Source organism: Filicampus tigris, chromosome 3 (assembly GCF_054856515.1).
Source record: "Filicampus tigris isolate MCC_2025a chromosome 3, RoL_Ftig_1.0, whole genome shotgun sequence".
NCBI classification, from domain to species: domain Eukaryota; kingdom Metazoa; phylum Chordata; class Actinopteri; order Syngnathiformes; family Syngnathidae; genus Filicampus; species Filicampus tigris.
This window is the reverse complement of record NC_141219.1, coordinates 31,516,578-31,538,880: the sequence shown is the minus strand read 5'-3', so window position 1 is coordinate 31,538,880 and position 22,303 is coordinate 31,516,578. Positions and strand designations below refer to the sequence as shown.

The window sequence follows — 22,303 nt, the reverse complement described above, 5'->3', positions numbered from 1 at the left end:
TAGTTCGTAGATGTCTTCAGGTGTAGACTCTCATCAAATGTATGAAATGTGTTTGACAAGATATTATCATGGGGATCACATTACAGCTGATTTTAAAGTCAATGTGATGCCGAATTGTAAAGTAAAATCAAAATGGCGGACTTCCTGTTAGGTTTAGCACATGGCTCCAAGAGACTTTTTTGTAGGTCTTGGCCTGTTACATATACCACGAAAATTTCGCAAATATAGGTGAAACGTACAACGGGTGCTGATTTTTAAAAACATTCTAGAGGGCGCTAGTGAGCCATTTTTTAAACAATTGCAGCGTAAAACAAAAAAAAGATGATTTCACCAGGCCTGATGTGTGTGCAAAGTTTCGTGAGGTTTCATGTATGTTTAGACCGACAAAATCAGCGCAGTTTTATTTGCGAACAGCCCATTGCCATGGCGACAGCTTTTAACGAAAAATCACAAATATCGTATAACATCAGGAAGGTCTAAGGAGTCTTCTGAGCAATTCTGAGGTTGACCTGGTTATCTTGCGAGGAGGAAAGGATCAAAGAATAAAACATGTACTTCCTTTAGCCAGTAGGTGGCGCTACCAATACGATGAAAAATAAGTTCGAAGATGTCTTCAGGATTGGACTTTTATCAAATGTCAGTAGTTTTTTAGAAGAACTTATCATGTGGGTCAAGTTCCAGCATCTGTTTTATTCAGAACAAATTCATACTTTAAATTTAATTCAAAATTGCTGACTTCCTGTTTGGAACTGCGTGTTGCCATGGCAACAGCTTTTCACGAAAAATCACAAATTTATTATTTTAATATTACGAAGTCCTAAACACTGTTCCAAGCAAAGATGAGGTGGATCCGGTTAACCTGCTAGGATAAAAACGTTAAAAGAAAACCCCATGTATTTCCTTCAGCCACTGGGTGGCGCTACCACTATGATGAAAAATAAGTTCGTAGATGTCTTCAGCCTTTGGCTATCATCAAATAGGAAACATTTCGAGAAGAAAGTCAACACACTCTTCTGAACAATTATGAGGTCGACCTGGTTAACCTGCGAGAACAAAAAGATCAAAGAATAAAACATGTACTTCCTTTAGCCAGTAGGTGGCGCTACCACTACGATGAAAAAAAATTTCTGAATTGTCTTCAGGCTTCGACTCTTATCAATAGTCAGTAGTTTTTTCGAAGAAATTATCATGTGGGTCAACTTCCAGCAGCTATTGTAACCAGAGCAAATTCATACTTTGAACTTAATTCAAAATGGCCGACTTCCTGTTTGGTTTAGCATATGGCTCCAAGAAACTTTTTTGTAGGCCTTGAACTTTTACATACACCACGAAAATTTCGCAAATATAGGTGAAACAAATTTTCGGCGATCTAGGTGAAAAATACAACCGGGGCTGAATTTGTAAAGATTTCTAGGGGGCGCTAGCGAGTCATTTTTTACAAGTTGCACAAAAAGATTAAAAAATATTGATGATTTTGCCAGGCCTGATGTATGTGCAAAGTTTCGTGAGGTTTCGAGCATGTTCAGACCCTCAAAATGATGTTGTTTTTTTTGGGCGAAAAAATCTTATTTTAAATCTTATTTTAAGCTTATTGCAAAAAAATCACAAATTTCGTATTTTAATATTAGGAAGTCGTAAACACCGTTCCGAGCAAAGATAAGGTGGACCTGCTTAACCTGCTAGGATAAAAACATCAAAGGAAAAAAAAACATGTATTTTCTTCAGCCACTTGGTGGCGCTACCACTACGATGAAAAATAAGTTTGTAGATGTCTTCAGCCCAGGCTATCTTCAAATATGAAAAATTTCGAGAAGTTTGGATGATCTGGGTCAAGACAAAACTGTATTTATTCACGTTAAATAATCAGACTTTGATGCATCGTCAAGGCCACGCCCTTCGTTGAAAAGCCACAATATTCAGCGTAGAGCAAGATCAACATCTTTAGGGTTTTCTGAGAGATTTTCAGTCGGATTCGTTCAACGTGCACTGTGCAGTAAATAGAAATGTAAATGACAATTTTTATCGGCACTAGGTGGCGCTATATGTATAATGGAATATTATCATATAGATGTCTTCAGGTCGCGACTCTTTATGTACAGGTGAACTTTGGGATTTTTTGGAGCATGTGCATGTGCACGGGAGGTGCATGTGCAGGGGAGGTTTTTCTCCTGTATGGCGAAGAAAAAAAAGTACGCCAAATTTGATGCCCCACCCCCGTCATATAGTTTATCGAAAACTCAAAAAAATGTTCCCAGTTGTTTCCCCACGTGTTAAGATGATATATCCGAAGTTTGAAGTCAATCGGATGAATCCTCCAGGACATGGGTGCAAAAGTATGCACCCTGTAAATGTCCAAAAATGGTCCAAAAACAGCGGTCGCTGCTCGGGCCCTAATAATAATAACAATTTCTACAAAAACAATAGGGACCTCGCAGCGGTCGCTGCTCGGCCCTAATAAACATGAGCTGTTGCATGTAAATGTCTCTACTAGGCTAGTCACGATACTAGAATTTCAACTTCGATACCGATACCCAGTTCAGTATCGATACTCGATATCATTTCGATACCACACGGAACAAATTAAAGCACAGGGGTTTTTTTTGTTTTTTTTACTGTAAAACCTTTTTTATCGCCAAAAACTGAAATTATCATTAATACAGTCGTTTTTTTAAGAGGTAGTGCAAAAAAATAGTACAACTTCAGTATTTAACTTCCACAACCCTCTGTACAGTCAATGCCTGGAACCAATGACACATTTTAAGTTGTCTGAGCCTGGGGTAGTGCAAAACAAAGGAAGAAGTAGTGCAAAGAACAAAACACACACAAAAAAACAATTATTAATCTGTAAATTGTCTGAACTAGTGCAAAGAAATAACCATACTGTGCAACACCAATGGTACATAATTTTCAAGTTGATTGAGGTAGTGAAAAAGAATAACACCCACCACTTACAGTAACATAAATTGACAGCAAAATCTGTAAGTTGTCTGAGTATCTAGACCAGGAATCTTAAATCCTGTTCCTCGCGGGCCGGTGTCCTGCCTGTTTTCATCTCTCCTTGCTACAGATATTCACCAAAGGTCTGCAGAAGCTGCAAAACGATCCTGATCATTTGAATCAGGTGTGTGTTGCAGCAGGGACAGATGGAAAACAGGTAGGACACCGGCCCTCTGGGAACAGGATTGAAGACCCCTGATCTAGACCCACATGTTTATCTATTAAGGCAAACCAACAAGTCACAGATAATAATAATAGTAATGATAAAAAAATAAAATAAATTAAAATACTTTCAGTTATTGGCGGCACGGTGGTCGACTGGTTAGCACGTCCGCCTCACAGTTCAGAGGTCGTGGGTTCGATCCCGGCTCCGGACTCCCTGTGTGGAGTTTGCATGTTCTCCCCGTGCCTGCGTGGGTTTTCTCCGGGTACTCCGGTTTCCTCCCACATTCCAAAGACATGCATGGTAAATTGATTGGATACTCTAAATTGCCCCTAGGTGTGATTGTGAGTGCGGATGTTTGTCTCTGTGTGCCCTGCGATTGGCTGGCAACCAGTTCAGGGTGTCCCCCGCCTACTGCCCAAAGACAGCTGGGATAGGCTCCAGCACGCCCCGCGACCCTTGTGAGGATAAGCGGTACAGATAATGGATGGATGGACTTTCAGTTATTGACTATCCAGAACAGTAGCAGGTAAGGTTGGGCATCGTTTGAATTTGGATGATTCCGGTTTATGTTTTGATTCAATTCTGGTTCCTAACGATTCGCAATCCCGATTCTTAACAAAAAAAATGGAAGGATTTATTCTTGGACAAATCACATAAACTTCTCTGTTCTTCAATTTCATGAACTTTTTACTATTTGTGAACTTTACCATGGATTACTCAAAGGGCTGTTTTAAACCGGTATTTATTTTAATACATTTTTTTTGCATTATTATCTAGAATTATTTTTCACAAAAGCTTTATTTTTGAGAAGTTCAAGACAATACAATAATGCAGCTGTTACTGAAAGCATGCTACTGAACACTTGGCTAACCTTGTTGACAAACACAACGCTGCATTTTATGGGCAAGCAAGGAAGTCTATCTAATCCAAGCAGTCTATGTAAACATATGATGCATATGTATGTACAGTGTTTCTGTATATGCCACGGCTGCGTATGCTATAGAATAAATATTAACTGGATATGTGCATTTGCGTTTTGAACTTGTTTGTTCAATGTTGCCATTAGACGTACTTAGACGATTCTGACTTTAGGTCATGAGACCTACCCATTCTTTGGCTCGGCGTCGGCCGAATGAGCCAGCCGGGCCGGCCTGGCCTGAGCAGGATCAGCGACCCCGCGAAGGGCGATCGCTGCCACCGTGGCGGCTGCTGGGGAGATACGTGGGAAGGGCCGGGCGCACGCTCAGAGTGGGGGCAAGCTTCCGTGCTATTGCGACACAGCTTCGGCTGCTAAAGCCAGGGGCACACACTTTTTTTCTAATCGGTAATACTTCGTTTGTAGCTCATGCACGCGGCTAACTAGGGAGTCGACGAGCAGTCTGCACTCGGCAGAGCAGGGAGAGAGGCGCGGACGCACGGGGCAGGCTTCGGCAGTGTGTGCGGGAGCAGCAGACCATTAGGAGCAGACGTTGGCAAAGTGCTGTTGGTATTGAAGTCAGTGGTTTGGTATCGGTAATATCGATGCCACAGTAAGCTAGTATTGTATCTGTTCAAAATGTTTAGTGTGGAGTAAGTACTGAAGTATCGATATTTTTGACAAGCCTAGTCTCTACACAATGCAAATTAGCTGTGGTCCCTATTATACATATACAGTATTTCAACTAGTATAGTTAACAACATTAACCTTAATTAGGGGTGGGCGATCTGGCAAAAATGCCATATCACGATTTTTTAAAACTAAAATCACAATTTTATCACGATTCTTTTTTTACATCGCTTTTTTAAGACAAATTTGGACATTTCTGACCATTTTCCTCATGTTAAACATACAAAACATATTTTAAAATGTATATAAAACTCAAAGAAAAAAATGACATTTGAAGAGTCTTTCAAACCCCTCGTTTTCCACGGTTTTAATGGGAATCATGTCTTCAGCAAGGTAATAACGTTGTGTTCTTGCACCATTTGAAAAGTCAAATTTAATGATTTTCAAGACCTTAAAAATATAACATGTCGCAACAATCTCCGTTGAAGAAAAAAAAATCACTGTAAACAAAGAGCTTTTTTTCAAATAAGGAGACTAATATGAAAAAAGAACACCTTCCAACATTTAATGAAAAGCAGTTTCCATTGATAATAAGTCCTCACAAAAGCCATTCACAAGCCAAAAGGTTGAAAAAACCCTCAAGGCCCCTCAAGGGGCGCAAGGGCATGCTGCTATCCCAGCTGACTTCGGGCAGTGGGGGGGACACCCTGAACTGGTCACCCTGAACTGGTTGCCAGCCAATCGCAGGGCACACAGAGACAAACAAAAGGTCACACTCACAATCAGACCTTGGGGCAATTTAGAGTGTCCAATCAGCCTACCATGCATGTTTTTGGAATGTGGGAGGAAATCCATGCAGGCACGGGAGAGGATGCAAACCCAACACAGGAAGGCTTGGGCCGTATTCAAACCCACAATCTGTGCACTGTGAGGCGGACGTGCTAACCGGTCGACCACCATGCTTGAAAAAAATATGCACATATAATAAAAATATTTGAAAAACAAAAATGTCAAGGAGAAAGTCAACAGATGTCTATTACTTTTGAACATCCCTATTTACAACTCATTAGCCCTTACGTGAATGTAAACTGTTGCTATGGCAACAAACGACAGACGACGACAATAGTTATTTATGATAACACCAACTTATTGATTTTGCTCTGCTGCCCCATCAACAAGGATAATGAAATGCAATTTAAAACAATAACGTTACTTAGGCTGAAATGTCCCAACATGTCGCCAATAAGCGCCGGGATTAGCCGGACCCTGCTAGGTGCTGCCACAGACCGCTGGTGTTTTTCTCCTCTCATTTCTCCTCTTGATGGCTTTGACACCCATTGTTCCGAACGAAAAAGTGTTTTTGCAGACTTTGCACCGGGCAGTGTAGATATTTTCATCAGGGGAAACCACCTCTTAAATAAACAATCTTCCAGCCATTTAGCTTGGAGCTAGCGGCTGCCTCTGGCTACCATCTGTCTGATCTCCGTTTGCTTTGGCCGTCGGCGCTGACGTCCGAACCGAACAGACTTTCCGCTATAGCTTCCCACTATCCACTATCGGGTATACGAGTCAGCGGCTTTGCGCCGCCATAGAGCTAAATTGTATAGAGGCCATGTAGAGGCGATCAAACGATCTTCCGGCTTTATGAGATCGTGAAGACATTGAATCGCTTAACGATCTAATATCGTCATATCGCCCACCCCTTACCTTAATGTATATAAATTAACTACAATGACTGAACACCTAATATTGAGGCACTTAGTTGCACGCACACATTGTGAATTAGGTCAATTTTTGGAGGAACTCAAATGTGTTATGTTCCGCTTCATCTGGCGATTAGCGTGGGTCTTAAACATCCATCCACCCATTTTAGGTGGCAAAAAAAAAATGCATCAAATTAAACTGCACTAATAAACTAACCACCAGGAATACTGCACAAATGGAAAATAACTTGGAATCTTAAACATATTTACTGCTATTAATATTGTGACATGAAGACGATATATCGTGTCAATTTTAATATTGCGATATCAAGATATTGCTGATATTGTGACATCTCTAGTAATATTCTATTCTTGTGTATCTCTCATTCTTTCATCCTTTTGTGTGTAGACTGTCAAAGTAGTATGATGGATTATACTTCTCAGGCGACCATGCTTACATTTCTTCTTGTCTAGCTCTTATCATAAAAGGGTAGAGGAGGTTAGAAAATTATACAAGAAGCAGCCTATCATAAACAATGCTGTATGCAGCTACCTGTATTTCAAAGTACCGGTACTTGTTTAGGCTTGTTTGAAAACAAGCTGCTGTCTCTCTCTCTCTGTTAACAGGACGTATTCTTGACCTGAAGACAGGAACAGTGAAAAAAGAGGGGCAACAGTCCTCCATGAGAATGTGTATGGGCTCCAGGCGCTCCTTCATCTGCCGTATGAGGTTTGTATTTAATATCTACTGTACATCAGGTATTGACCCCCCCATACTTGCGTTTCGGCATCCGCATATTTGCATATTTGTGGAATTCATCAAGTAATGCTGCCCTAGCCTCCCTGCAAGCTACAGCTGTCAAGCTGACTTTTTTAACATGATACAGAGCTGCAAGTTCGCTTTGCGTCCGGTATTAACATTGTCCCAAATGATCGCCTCTGTGGCAGTAAATAAGATACACAGAGCTGGGCATTTTACAAAAAAATTGCGCTCCATTTATAGCCTTCCGCCTACAGCCGGGGTACTCTCCCCGCCGTCTGTTTAACCGCCATTTTGTCCAGCCGAAAAAATAGGAGCCGCCTATGGGCCTGTCCACCTATGATTTTAAACGGGCTTCTGTTAGCATTTCTGACTACAAACTGCGACCAACTACCGCTAAATTTTGATCCGTCCAATCCCCCCCCCAAAAAAACCCCACCCCATATTCAAACAGATTCAGTAAAGCCTCACGTGCACTTATTTTATTTTTTATACGCCCAAAGCTTTGTAAGTTTAACATGGCTTACTTCTGACAGGATCCCCTCTTTTCACAGTTTAAGCTGCTTGACGATGTTGTCAAGTTTTCCTGCGTTCGACCCCTCCATCTCCGTTCTTCTTCATCTTCTTCTTGACACACGTCGTGCGTCGTGTACTTTAATTGAACAAATAAAAACGTGGGACAACTGCAGCTTGTCAATAGCTTTTTTCTTTACTCCTGCTTGAACGCCAACAGTACATCTACAATGCCTCACGTCAGGTTCGTGACCAAAGATCGTCATGTTCCAACAAGATAATTCAGTGTCAGTGTAGTGTTAGTTCGTTTACACCACAATGTGCATGCATAAGCACACACAGCCAAACAAAATAAAAAAAAAAACACACATGCACATACACAAAGTGTTGTGAAAAAGAAACAATGTGAAACAACAATATATCATTACAAATGTGCATCAGAGAATTGGGAGCAAGCTAAGATATAAAACCCTCTAGATGCGAACCTGTCGTCGTAGTCGACAGGAGATGACACTTGTTATTCAAATCACCGTAACTCATGAACCGTTTAAGCTAGCAATGTAATTCCAATTACATAGACTGGAAAAAATGGGAGAGAAAATAATACAAAATAATGCTACATACTAGTGTTGTCACGATACCAAAATTTTGACTTCGATATTATTCCTGCATAAAATGCCTTGATACCAGTACCGAAACAGTACTTTGACAAAAATCTCAAATCAGCAAAAGCAGCACAATTAAATGTGCTATTAATTCAAAATATTGTGATATGCTTGATAGGAAACTAACATTTTAAACATTGTTAAACACTTGTGTACATTTGCACACATATGGGGGAGTGAGATAAATATATTATGTTTCTTTCTACACTTGATTATTTTTATTTTATAGACATTTAAATTAAAGTTTAAGAAAACTAGTTCCCATTTTTTTCTAAAAGTCACTATTAGATAATGTGCACAGATGTTTATAGAGCCATTAGTGTGACATCTACTGTAAAGCAGTATTTGGCAAGTTATGATCATTTTCATGGCCAGATATGCAGCTGTATAGCCTGTGCTTTTTGGACACAGAATTAGCCAATTCTGATTTTAAGAATGACATTTTTTTAGATAATGAGATCAATACATGTATGTATATTTACTATAAGCTTTTACATTACATGCCATATTGTTGACCTATTTGACTGTATTTCATGTCATCCATTGTTATATTGACAATACATTTACACCGTTGCGGTCAGGTCAAGCAAATATGTTCATTTAATTGATAATATAATGTTGCTTTGAGTGTGTGTGTGTGTGTGTGTGTGTGCACGTGTCGACTCTTTTTTAGTCTAGTTAATGTCTCATCAAATTATAAAAATTGTGAACTAAATAATTCACACTCCACTTCTTTTTGAGGGAAGTGTTAGAAATGTATCACAACCTGTCGCTCTTTAAACTGGCTGTATAACTCTGGATGCCGGTCAGCGAGGTGCTTGGCCAGATTTGGAGTGTGCTTTGCCATGTTGGTTGGCTTGCCCTGGCTGTCGGCCATGTACACAAAAGATAATCCAATCTATCAGCAATGTTAGTTTGTTTGCAAAACAGAGTGCTGAGTTTAAATATGGATTTTGCAGCTCTAATTAATCTGATTTAATACACTTGCGTTCCATCCGACAACAGTGCACACTGTGCTCTTCCATCATATCATATCATATCATATCATATCATATCATATCATATCATATCATATCATATCAGAGATAGTAAACTCCTGCTTTCGTCAAACTTTTTTGACAGGTTTGTAGTCCGGAGGTAAAATATATGACGTCATTTTGTAGCCCACAAGTCGTTCTTCTTAGGCGCGCAACAGAGGAGTTAAAAAAAAAAGTTAAAAAAAAAAAACACCAAGTTTAGTTGCACGTTTTTTACAGACAAACTAGTGTTTAGAATCCGTTTGTCACTTATACATAACATAACTTATACATAACTTAATGTTATTCATGAAGGCATAGTTACATCTGAAACGGATATATTGATTTCATAGATTGTTATTCAGGAATGCATGGACAGCTAAAATCCTAAAACAAATAGATAATGACGACATAAATTAATGTTATTCATGAAGACTTGAATAGCTAAAATCCTAAAACAATAGATAATGACAACATATACTAGTGTTATTCATGCACGTTAAGTCAAGAGAAACATGTATTGATGACATAAACTTGTGTTATTCATGAAACTAGGTAGGGAAAGAAGTATTTTAAAGTATGTACTTACTGTCCATTTTTTTTTCAGCGGTCTCTTTGTGTCTTGAGTCCTTGTCGTCTCCCGCCACTTTTTACATATAGTGGTGATGGACCACAGTGCATCTGACATCTTAATTTTTTTACGATTTGAAAGGTCAGGGTCATTTTGGATGACTTAATGACTGAATTATCTCACCTATCGTGATGAGTTAAAACACATATGTATAGGCATATACCCCACATTTCTTTCAAGGCAAACTTCGTAGACACTTTGCATCCTACCTCAGGGAAATGGTGGGATGTGAGTGGGGGGGGGACCATTTGTGTTTGAAACTTGGTATGAGAATTAAAATAGAGGCCTTTTTCTGAAACCATCGAAAACTTTTCCCAATCTGTGGTGGCTTAATTGTACATTAACCTGATGATTGTATGGGAAACATTCTTACACGTATTAGAAAAGGAACTTTAATTCAGAGTCATCCGTTGACACCTTCGTTTTTTTATGACTTAAAAGGTCAGTGGTTATTTGGAATGGCGACTGGTTGGGAGGTTAGCTCCGTATTGGAATGATCAGGAAGCAGAGGGGGTACGCTTCAACTATAACTCATTTTTGTGATGCATATTGTGGTGTAGCACGCACGCAAACACACGCACACATACACATGCGCACACCTACACGCGCACCCACACACACGCACACACACACAAGACGGTCTGAACCTCTGGTTCGATGCCTGCCTGCCTGCCTGCATTTTGGTGGTGGTGGTGGGGGGGGGTAGTGAGGGACACGGAAAAGGAGGAGGTGGGGGCTACATTGTTCTGATGAAACATGGTATGAGAAAAAGACCTTTTTCTGAGGCCTGCTGAACTTTCCAAACCTGTGTTGCCTTAATTGTAAACTAACCTGATTTGTATGGAAGATGCCCTGACAAGCTGTATTAAAAAAAAAAAGGAGGCGCTATTCTTAGTCAATTAAAAAAAAAACAAAACAGTAGAATAAAAACACAGCCAAGCGTACACAATGGTGTACATCTGTAGTTCTGCTGTTTCAAAGGCAAATGTGTAATCCCATATTCCAGCGGCAGAGGTGGACAAAGACCAGGTTAGAGTCAATGATTCAGTGGGCGGTTGTTGTCTTCTTTCCAAATAAATCCTTGATTTTTGATGAGTGTTTGATCCACAGCCTTTATGAATAGAAATACACGTCCCTTCAATCATGATGCAGTCAGGGAGATCTGTTTTACTTTCTGTTTAGACCCAAGCGTATGTTAGCGTGCCCTTAGATGAGGGGAGGGGATACAATGAGGTTCATGTTACAGGGCCTAAAACATGTCTGAACATGTTCCTCCGTTACTTTGAACGAGGCGGAAGCATGATCTCATCCATATCCTTATTTGGGCATGCCAGAAGGGCCGACAAACATGGCGACCATCCAAACATGTCTGGACAAATACCCGGGGTGACATCACCGTTCAAAACATGCCCGGGCATGTTCTTCGTGATCTCCGCTGAGGCGGAAGCATGATGTCATCCATATCCTTATTTGGGCATGCCTACAAACATCGCGGCAGCCGTGATGTTTGGCAATGCAAAATGGCCGACAGGACGTGAGGTATGGCAACGTAAAATGGCCGACCGGAAAAAATGATGCATTGCAACGTAAAATGGCCGACTGGAAAAAATGATGCATGACAACGTAAAATGGCGGAGAGGACGTGACGTATGGCAACATAAAATGGCCGACCGGAAAAAATGATGCATGGCAACATAAAATCGCGGACAGGACGTGACTGACGTATGGCAAAGTAAAATCGCCGATCGGAAATGAGGTCACGGAAGGGGCTTGATTAGGGGTGGGATTTACGGACTGCAAAATGATGTCACTTCCTGGTTCGTTTGGGACTACAAAGGGGCGGGATTTAAACCGAATATACTTTCGGACTACAAACCTGTCAAAAAAGTTTGACGAAAGCAGGATTTTACTCTCTCTCATATCATATCATATCATATCATATCATATCATATCAGTATAAATAAATGATATTCATGTATTTAACTTGTCCGAATAAACCTACCATGAAGATTTTTGTTTTTTTTGCAAGGTTGACTTCATAGAATCAGGTCATCAACCTGTTATCTTGTTGTCATGCAGCATACACAGGAAGCCCTCGAACATGTTTTCCGCGTTTTGTCACGGAATGTCCCTCGTATAGCAGATTGCGCCAGATGCCCACTGGTGCAAACAAAGGAGCTCACTTCTCATACGTACAACTGGGCAGGGGCGACTCATGCTCATCGCCCAAGTGTACCACTGGGTGCCATTTTAGCCACCTCCAAGATGTCAGGGAGACTGAAATTTTCAAATACAGTTTTACAACATATCTCCACAATTGAGTACTACACAGTTCTCAGTCTCTGTTTTCAGCAATTATTTTCAAACGTTTCAAATGTTTAATTTAGAAAAAATGTCTTAATTCACTTTACAGGGTCTTTAAATAAATGTTACATGCAGTTCAGTGTTTTTGCTGATTAAAAAATGGGTCATATTCACATTGTGGCGTAGTATTTCCTTGCTTAGTATATTTGCTTGCTTTATTCATAGATGTATCACTGCGTCTTATTGTTTTTTTGTATTTATTGTATTATATTTAAAGTGCTTTGTTACAGCTCTAGCTTTTATGAATTGCGCTATATAAATAACATTGTATTGTATTGTAGAGTTCAACTTGTTTCTCAGTCGATCTTCAACAAGAGGAATGTCACTGCGTATGTGTCAAGATTTCTGCAACTCGTAGTTCTGGGCTCCTCAGAGCTGCAGATACGACACCCCGCTGCTCTAGATCGCGAGCCATCATGTCTAAAGAGTTGTTCTAGCGCGTGATTACATCCATAATTAGTCTGTGCGCGGGCAGCTCGAGCTATCTTTATTTAGACGTAAAAAATGCTGCTGCTGTTGAACATCGGTGAAAAAAAACAGCTTTGGACCAGCTGCACTAGTGTTGCGTTTATTGCCTGCACATTAAGCACTTAACGTGTGGCTCAAAGCCAGCCTCACGTATCGCCACATGCATGTTGATGTCCCAAAGGATTCCGAGACTACGCTGCATGGGAATTGAGTCTGCTTCAAAGTGTAAGTCTTTTAGATCTTTGGCGTGGTCTTGAGATGGGAACGCTTCCAAAACTTCCTTTCTGTTGGTTGCGATTTTTGGGCAATCTTAGATTTGATTTTGCAAGTGTGTCACGGGTTCTTTGTAAAATTGACACAGCCTTTTGCACAGTGGGCAGAGATTTGAGCCCATCGTCCACGTTAAATGTCACGTGTCACTCTGTAGGACAGACTGGTGTAAGCCGTAGATGGCGACTGCTGGACATGGGGTATTCCCAAAGACATGAACGGTCATTATATAATCTGTAATGTCTTTAGAAATATCGTTGTCACCGTAACCACAAAAAACGTAAGTAGTTCCTGTCTTCCTCTCTAATGCTGAAGCAGTAAAACATTTGTTCAATGTCTACTGTAAATGCAACTCTTTCCATTCTGAAGCGCATTAAGACTCCAAGCAGTGAGTTGTTAAGGTCTGGTCCAGTTAACAACACGGCATTTAATGACACCCCTTCATGCTTGGCGCTGCTGCCGAATACTACTCTAATCTGCTTGGGTTTTCTTGGGATGTAGATACCAAACAGTGGCAGATACCAATATTCCTCCTCGTGTTTTAAAAGGGAGCAATTTCTGCATGTCCATTTTTGAATATTTTGTCCATGAAGCTAATGAAGTGTTCCTTCATTTCTTCTTTCCTTTCAAAGTTACGAAGCAGTGACATAAGGCGGGTGAGTGCTTGTGATCGGTTGTTGGGCAGTATTGGACGTAATGACGAACGGCAATCGAGCGGTCCAATTGCTGTCTTTGTCCTTTTTTAGGCCTTTCCCCATCACTTTCAGAAAAGCTTTGTCTTGAATGGAGGGTGAGATGTCATTGTCAAGCCTTGTTTGTCCGAACACATTACATCCTAAGTGGTTGGGTTTGCAAGCAGTACTATAATCAAGCTGTGTGTTCAAAAGGGACTTGTACTTCGCAGTGTTTCTCTTTTACATGGTACATGTTTGGACATGGCTCAAACATTGTAGGGCGGCCTTTCTCTGTCGCATTGGTGAAGAGAGTTTTTCTGCCAAAGCTTCCCACATACACGTTTCCTACTATGACCCACCCAAGGTCCAATTTTTGCACGTAGGGTGCGGTGCGTTGTGAGGGCCACTTATCTGCTTGCGGACTTTGTGTACTCTTACTACGTCCCGTCCAAGAAGCATTAGGATTTGGGCATTCCAGTCCAGTTCAAGAATGAGATTAGCCACAGATTTTACGTGACTGTGATGCTTTGCGGCATTGGGAGTTGGTATTTCATCCCTATCATTTGGGATATCTTTGTATTCAATGAGGCTAGGGAGTGGGACGTGGACTGTACCATCTAAAGCCTCCACTACAAAACCAGTGGCTCTCCTACCCATTGCTTCTTTGACACCTGAACACGTGCGTAATGAGTAGGGAGAGCTAGGGCCCAAGTCATTAAGATAAGATAAGATAAGAATGCCTTTATTGATCCCACAGTGGGGAAATTTTCAGTGTTACAGCAGCAAAGATATAGGTCACACAGGGACGGCGGCATAATGTAGCCATTAATGTATAACATTGACGGCAAACATTCAGGATCAAACCTATGTAAATATACGCAGTAACATGTGTATATACACATGTATATACACACCAACATACATCTACATAAAAAGTATGAGGAACACTCATTTTGGCCTGTACATAGTACAGAGGAAAAATACTCTAAGTAAGTGACAGTGCTGCAGTGCTGTAGTGAAATGTAAGGAACAGCATTGGATGAAAATAAAACTAGACTAACAGTAGTGGGGAATGTTGAGTATTGCACGGTATTACAGTAGTGGGGAATGTTGGGTATTGCACGATATGAGCTCAGGTGCAGGACTGCACAATTGCACTAATGTCCGCCAGTTTGTAGAGACTACACAATGTTCTTGTTAAAGAGTCTGACAGCAGCAGGCAAGAAGGAACGGCGGAATCTCTCCTTTGCACAACGAGGGTGTAACAGTCTGTCACTGAAGGAGCTGTGGAGTGCTGTTAGGGTGCCCTGGAGGGGGTGGTCCGGGTTTTCCAGCATTGATGACAGCTTGGCCAACATCCTCCTGTCCCCCACTGAGTCCACAGAGTCCAGGTAGCAGCCCAGGACAGAGCCGGCCCTCCTGACCAGTTTGTCCAGCCGCTTCTTGTCCCGGGCCGAGACCCCGCCTGCCCAGGTGACCACTCCCTGAAAAATGACCGATGCAACCACAGAGTCATAAAAGTTCCTGAGGAGTGTCCCCTGAACCCCAAAAGACCTCAGTCTCCTGAGTAGGAAAAGTCTGCTCTGACTCTTCCTTTAGAGGGCGTCTGTGTTGTCGCTCCAGTCCAGTTTATTGTTCAGATGAACACCCAGGTACTTGTCATTTGAGACTCTCTCAACATCTGTTCCCCGGATATTCACTGGTGCAGGTGAAGAGTGCTGGCGCCTACCGAAATCCACCACCATTTCCTTGGATTTCCCCGCATTGATCAGGAGGCGGTTCTGCTGGCACCAGTCCTCAAAACCCTGAGTAAGTTCTCTGTACTCCCGATCATCTCCGCCTGTGTTGAGGCCGACAATCGCAGAGTCGTCAGAGAACTTCTGCAGGTGACAGGTAGGGGTGTTGTAGTTGAAGTCCGAGGTGTAGAGGGTGAACAGGAAAGGAGCCAAGACAGTTCCCTGCGGGGGCCCCCGTGCTGCAGAGGAGCACGTCAGACACACAGTCCTGTGTCCTCATATACTGTGGCCGGTTTGTGAGGTAGTCCTGGATCCATGTGGTGAGGTGGTGGGCCACCCCCGCCCGCTCCAGCTTGTCTCCCAGTAGGGTGGGCTGGATGGTGTTGAAAGCACTGGAGAAATCAAAGAACATGATCCTCACAGTGCTCCCCGCCTTCTCCAGGTGGGAGAGTGAAGTGTGGAGAAGGTAGATGATGGCATCATCCACACTGATGCCAGGCTGATATGCGAACTGGTGTGGGTCCATTGAGGAGCTCACCAGGGGGCGCAGGTTGACAAGGACCAGTTTCTCAAGGGTCTTCATCAGGTGAGACGTCAGCGCCACTGGTCTGAAGCTGTTGAGCTCCTTCGGGTGGGCGGTCTTTGGCACCGGGACCAGGCAGGATGTTTTCCATAGCTGGGGGACCCTGCCCAACTTCAGGCTCAGGTTGAACATGTGCTGGACAATTCCACACAGCTGGTCTGCGCAGGATTTGAGGAGCTGGGGGCTGATGCCATCTGGACCCGCTGCCTTCCTCGCCTTCATCTTCTTCAGCTGGTTCTTCACCTGAGATGTTGTCAAGGCCAAGGCTGGGCAGGAGGGAGTGGTAGCTATCTGGTGTAGCTGGGAGCTGGAGACTGTGGAGAAAAGAGGGGAGGGGGTGACACGCCCAGCAGGAGGAGTAGGTGGAGCCTGCAGCAGGAGAGACTGAGTGGGGGCAGGCATCTGATCGAACCTATTGAAAAAGAGGTTCAGCTCATTTGCCCACTGCAGGTCCCTCCAAGTCCGGGTCTTGGGTTGTCCATGGCCTGAGATGGTCTTCAGGCCTCTCCAGACTCCCCTGGCATTATTCTGCAGCAGCTGCTCCTCCATCCTCCTCCTGTAGGACCTTTTCCCCTCTCTGATCCTCCTCCTCAGCTGGCGCTGCGGAGTCTTCCGCTCCTCTATGTTGCCTGACGCAAAAGCCCTCCTCTTCTCCTTCAGGAGAGCTTTTATGTCTGTTGTGATCCAGGGTTTGTTGTTGGAGAAACACCTTACTGTCCTGGTGGGTATGGTGTTCTCCATGCAGAAATTTATATAGTCTGTAACAGTGTCCGTTAGACTACTAATGTCTTCCCCGTGAGCATCGCTGAATACTTCCCACACAGTTGTACTGAAGCAGTCCTTTAAGGCCTCCTCGGCCTCTCCAGACCATCTCTGAACCGTGCGGGTCACAGCTGGCTGCCTGCGGATTAGAGGTTTGTACACAGACTGGAGAGCCACCAGGTTGTGATCAGCTTTGCCCAGCGGGGGGAGGGGCAGTGATATGTATGCCTCCTTGGTGTTGGCATAGAAAAGGTCCAGTGTTTTATTGTCTCTGTTGTGGCATGTGACATACTGTGTGAATGAAGGCAGAGAGGAGGAAGGGAAGGCATGATTTAAGTCATCAGAGATGAGTATCAGGGCATTTCGGTGCTGTGTTTGTAGCCTGCTCACTGCTGCAGTCAAGACATCACAGGCTGTGTCGCTGCTGGCAGCTGGCAGCTGGCCGCTGGTGGGATGTAGACGGTCACCGCGATCACATGACTAAACTCGCGGGATGTAGAATGGCCTCATGCCAACAGCTAGCAGCTCAATATCCCTGCTGCAAAGCTGCTCCTTAATCGTGATGTGCCCAGGATTACACCATCTATCGTTCACAAACACAGCCAGCCCTCCTCCTTTCCTCTTTCCACTCTCCAGCGTCCTGTCCGCGCGTATGACGTACGACCGCGTTTGCCGTTAGCGCTGTTAGCCACGACTCCGCGAATAGCATGAGACTAGCCTCCCGGAAGTCCCTCTCATGCCGGGTAAGCGGCGCTAGTTCGTCCATCTTGTTGGGGAGCGATCTAACATTCCCCATGATAACAGACGGGAGGACGGGATGGTATCGTCTCCTCCTTTCCCGGCGTTTAACCCCCGCAACTCAAAAAACTCTGAGCGGACTAATGATCTATTACTTTGCTCATCATGAATGGCATAATTTCCCCACTGTGGGATCAATAAAGGCCTTCTTATTTGCTATAACAGCCTGCAGGGTCTACTTTCATAAAGCAGATTTTAGAGCATGATCTACCTGTCTCACTCTCACCACAAATCTGTGTGCATTTGGAGGCTCGTCAGGTTCTGTGGGACTTGGCTCTGTGGCAACCGGCTCCCTACCTTGCTCTGATGCCGAACATTGTACTTGTACTTTACAGTCCTTAGCTATATGTTTGGAAGAGTTACAGCATTTGTAGCAGATGTGATTCTCCTTCAGGAATGTTTTTCTCTCATCAAGTGGTTTCACCCAACATGTTCTACATTTGCTTAGCGGACGGTCCTTTTTGTGTAAAGTACAAAGTTTATTATTTTCAATTTCCTTTTTTGTGTTTACTTGCGTGTCTGAGTCGGGAACTACTTCGGTTTTGTGCACAGATACTTCTCTTTGTTTGTGTGCTTTCCAGGGTGTTTTTTTTCTGACTTGGCAAGCGAATCAGAAGGAGACAAGAACTGAAAGCTAGGGACGTTTCTAGCATTTGCCTCGTGTGTCACAAAGTCTACAAAAAATTTAAATGGTGGGTAAGAGACACAGTGTTTGGTTTTGTAGTTGGCCACAAGTGTTGTCCATCTTTCCTGTAAGTTAAATGGGAGTTTCTGAACAAGGGGATTTACTCCCCTGGCTGTATCCAGGAATGAGAGGCCAGGAAGATCTCCTTCATCTTTAGCACATAGCATTTCCATCAGCAAATCGCTAAACTTTCTTAGCTTGACATGGTCTTTGTTTGAGATTATAGATAACGTGTCCATCTTTTTGAATAGAGCGTCCTCAATTGCTTCAGCTGAGCCATAACATTTCTCTAGCCCGGTGTCTTTCAAACTGTTTTGAGTCAAGGCACATTTATTTAATTGAAGAAAATCCTGCGGCACACTACCAGCTGAAATTGTGAAAAAAAGCTTATTTTAACAATTTAGCAATGTTATATTGTTTACATAACCATTTTTTAACATTGAAGAATGACATTATATTATAACGTCTTGAATAGGAATTAAATAAACAAAGAAAAACGTATTTTCTAATGTTTTATATTGATACCCACTCAGTGTGAAACATGTTTGGATAAACATGTGTCACTAATTCACTTGACTCTAAACAAAGACAATTAGCTACCTGCCGCTGCTGCCGCCACCTGCTGGTTCCCACTCTTCTAAATACTTATTAAACAATCAATTTAATTTTAAAAATGCAAAATGAATAATAAATACCAATGTGCAAGCTGTGATAAGAATTTAGCTTCGACCACGGCAGCTGACGATCACGACGGAACGTTTGCTAAAAACGACATATAAGAATTAATTTCTATCATAAAATTGACTGACCTTAACTAGAATGCCATAGTGTAATTTATCCAATCCTGCACTTTAAAATGCTTGTCGTCGTCATGAAAACTGAAAGTAAAAATGGCCGCTGCTGCTTCTACTTCATTTAAAAAGAAGAGCGTGGCCACCGGAGGGGGATCATGCATTAACTTTATCTTTGCACAATAAAATCAATAAAGTCCTTTGGATAAAATGCAACGCGGGATTGTAGTCAAAGTAAGCTGTTTTAAGACAACCTAAGACAAAACTAACAAACACTTTCACACTTTATTTGGCGATGTCTGAGTCGTCCGTGCCGCTGGCTGGCCAGGAGCGCACTGCACTGCGCTCACAACATAAACACAGCTGTTGTACTGTACTATCCGATTTTTACAAAACTTTATTAGAGCAAACTCATTACAAAAATGGAGGAGAAAGTATCCGGCTTGACTGATTAAGTCAATGGCACATTTGAATAGTGGACAAGACTAAGCGAGAGGCTGTGACTATCATGTTCTGTGGCTGATTGTTATTTTTTTCAGTCCCTGGGTCTGGTGGATGGGCGGAGCCTCCAGTGCACACCTGTTTGGCATGACAATCAGCTGGGTATATAGGTGCTGGAGAAGTGGAAGCTAGTCGCCGGAATATTGTTGCTGTTGGTCTGTTCTCCCTTTGCCGATCGCGTGCTTATTTCCACAGCCACGCAATACGTCGTTTAGCTTTGTCACACGTAACTAATTCCGGTTTTGATAATTCTAGATTAGGTTTGTTTTCTTTTGTTTACAAACCCATCTAGTTTAGCTTCTGTCTTTCCTTTTGACTTTATTGGACTTGTCTGTCTTTCTCCGAATTGGGCTGAGTTCCTTTGTTAATCTTTTGCTGCACTTCTGTTACATACAGAAGTATAGTGTTGTTTGTTCTTCCGGCGTCTAGCTTCCACTGTGCTCCGCCCATCCACTGGCTTTTCGTGTAATCGCGTCAGCGTTATGCTGATGTTGTCTTATGTTTGAATTTATTTCTCCTTGCTCACGTTTGCGTGCTCCCTTGGTTTAATAAAGCTTTGTATTTGTTCATAAGTTTTGTTTGGCTCTGCTTTGGGTTTTGGAATTCTGGGCACGTGATCGTGACAGAGACGATGCGCACCCAGTTAGCTCACATATAGTACCCAGTGGAAAAAGTAAATCCACTTGTGTCCTTGTTGGTCGAGCTCGCGTTGGAAACCAGTCACCACCTTTTATGCATGCCTGTGTATATGTACAAAGCCTCAGTGTCAACAAACAATGTGTCTTTCTGCAATATAGCTGCCGATATGGCTGTGTTTTTTTCATTTTTAATCCGTTTTGAATGCTTTTGAAAAATCCGCGATGGACCGAGGGCGCGAAAGTTGAAGCGCGAAGTAGCGAGGGATCACTGTACCTAATTATGCTGCCAGGCGCTAGACTGCACAAATTAGATAATTTCCCACGGCACACCTGACAACAACTCTGTGCCTGTGCCGCGGCACAGAGTTTAAAAAACACTGCTCAAGCCTATCCCAAATCATTGTTAGACCAGCGACAGGATTGTTTATGTATATGGCTCTGATTTGCTCAGCAACACTTTAACACCAAGTCCATCTCCTCACTTGCTGTCAAGTCTAGTCCTCTGACAGCATTATTGAATGACCGTTTCCATGCTCTGAAACTTTGAGGCTTATCATTGAATTGGAGCAGTCTTGTTTCCACAATTTCTCTACAAGCAAAATACCTAATAAAGTCACTTACATTACTGCCATTATTGTCTCTGAGATCTTGACAGCATTATGATGGGAAGATACTGACACCTCGTGGGACCAACTGGTATTGTCAGATTCGGCAGGATGAGTGAAGTTATTTGCTGGATTGTACTGTGAATAGCTGAAATTCGGGAGAGGCTTATTAGGAGGAAAATATATGTTGTCACTCTCTGTCGTCTTTCATACTATGCTTTTGACTACACGGTCTTGGAGTCTCACTGTTTTGTGGTGGTTCTTAAGAGTTTTTTACAAATGCGGCTGGGGTGAGGACATACTGCTTTGTGCTGTTTCAGAAGGAGATAGATTACTTCGTACATCTAATTGAGAGGCGGTTGCTGCCTCTAAAACCTCAGCTTCTGCTATGGCTGAAGCTGCAGCTCTCTCTTGTTGCAGTAACTCAGTAGATGCTTCACGTTTGGCTTTTTGTAGTCTTAAGTTCACTTCTTTCTCTGCAAAGCTAAAACAAGCCTTTGCCGCTTCAGCTTTTGCCCTTGCCTTGGCTGCAACAGAATCTGTAGAACTCATCCCTGAACGAGTCTTGTAGGTAGCTGATTTGTCGGATGGCGCCTTCTCCAACTGCTTCTGGTCGGCCATAGTTGTGTGCGTTGACCAAGTGACTGCTGGGACACTGCTGTATGCCCTGCAGCTCGAGGGGTAGTAGTGGCCAGCGTAGATTCACTTTAGTCGCGTAGATGACCTATTGGCCTGGATGCCGCCGTTTTACTGTGTTGTTATGAGTAGTAACACCTTTCTTATATCAACGACTCTGCAGACGTAGATGTGTCAAAGCAGGTTTACTGATACTCAAAAGGGTAAAACTGTGAAAAGCAAACATAAAATATAATTACAAAATGCATAAATAAAACAGCATAAAATATTGTGCTGCGTAAATGCAATAAGCGTCCTAGACGCCATCTTAACTATTCACCAGTTCGTGGGTAACAAACCACAAACGCTGCTACGACCAGTCCGCTAGTTGCTGACGGCCAATACACATCAAAACTAAATGATAGAGTGAATCAGGGGTGTCCAGCTCCGGTCCTTAAGGGTCTGGCAAGGCAAGCTCTGAAGAAGCTTGATAATGATTATCTGGTGCGTTGCATTAAGGATAGATGGAAAACAGGCAGGACACCGGCCCTTGAGGACCGAGTTTGGACACCCCTGGAGTAAATTATACGTACCGGCGACACAACCTTAAAACAAGACATCGCGGTCATTCGAGACAGCAGAAGAATGCGCACTGCCATCGTCTCCCTCCTAAACTGCCAGTCACTTCCGCATTGCAAAAAAAATAAGGCACATTATGCAGTTACCTGCAGTGTCCCCTTGGTGGCGCCAAAGACTCGCAGACAAATGAACAAACAGTATAACAGCACAACTGTGCTGTGACTAGATCATCAGGTG

At 42.8% G+C, this 22,303-nt stretch overlaps 1 protein-coding gene across 5 annotated transcripts in view; it reads left to right on the top strand.

Annotated features, from left to right (window-relative positions):
- arnt2 (aryl-hydrocarbon receptor nuclear translocator 2) overlaps window positions 1–22,303 on the top strand; it is a 192,324-nt gene that overhangs the window by 61,413 nt on the left and 108,608 nt on the right. For all 5 annotated transcript variants that reach the window (XM_086024748.1, XM_086024747.1, XM_086024751.1 and 2 more), the window contains one exon: window positions 7,040–7,142. In XM_086024748.1, the coding sequence (XP_085880874.1) occupies window positions 7,040–7,142 (103 nt within the window). The remainder of the gene's footprint in view (window positions 1–7,039; window positions 7,143–22,303) is intronic.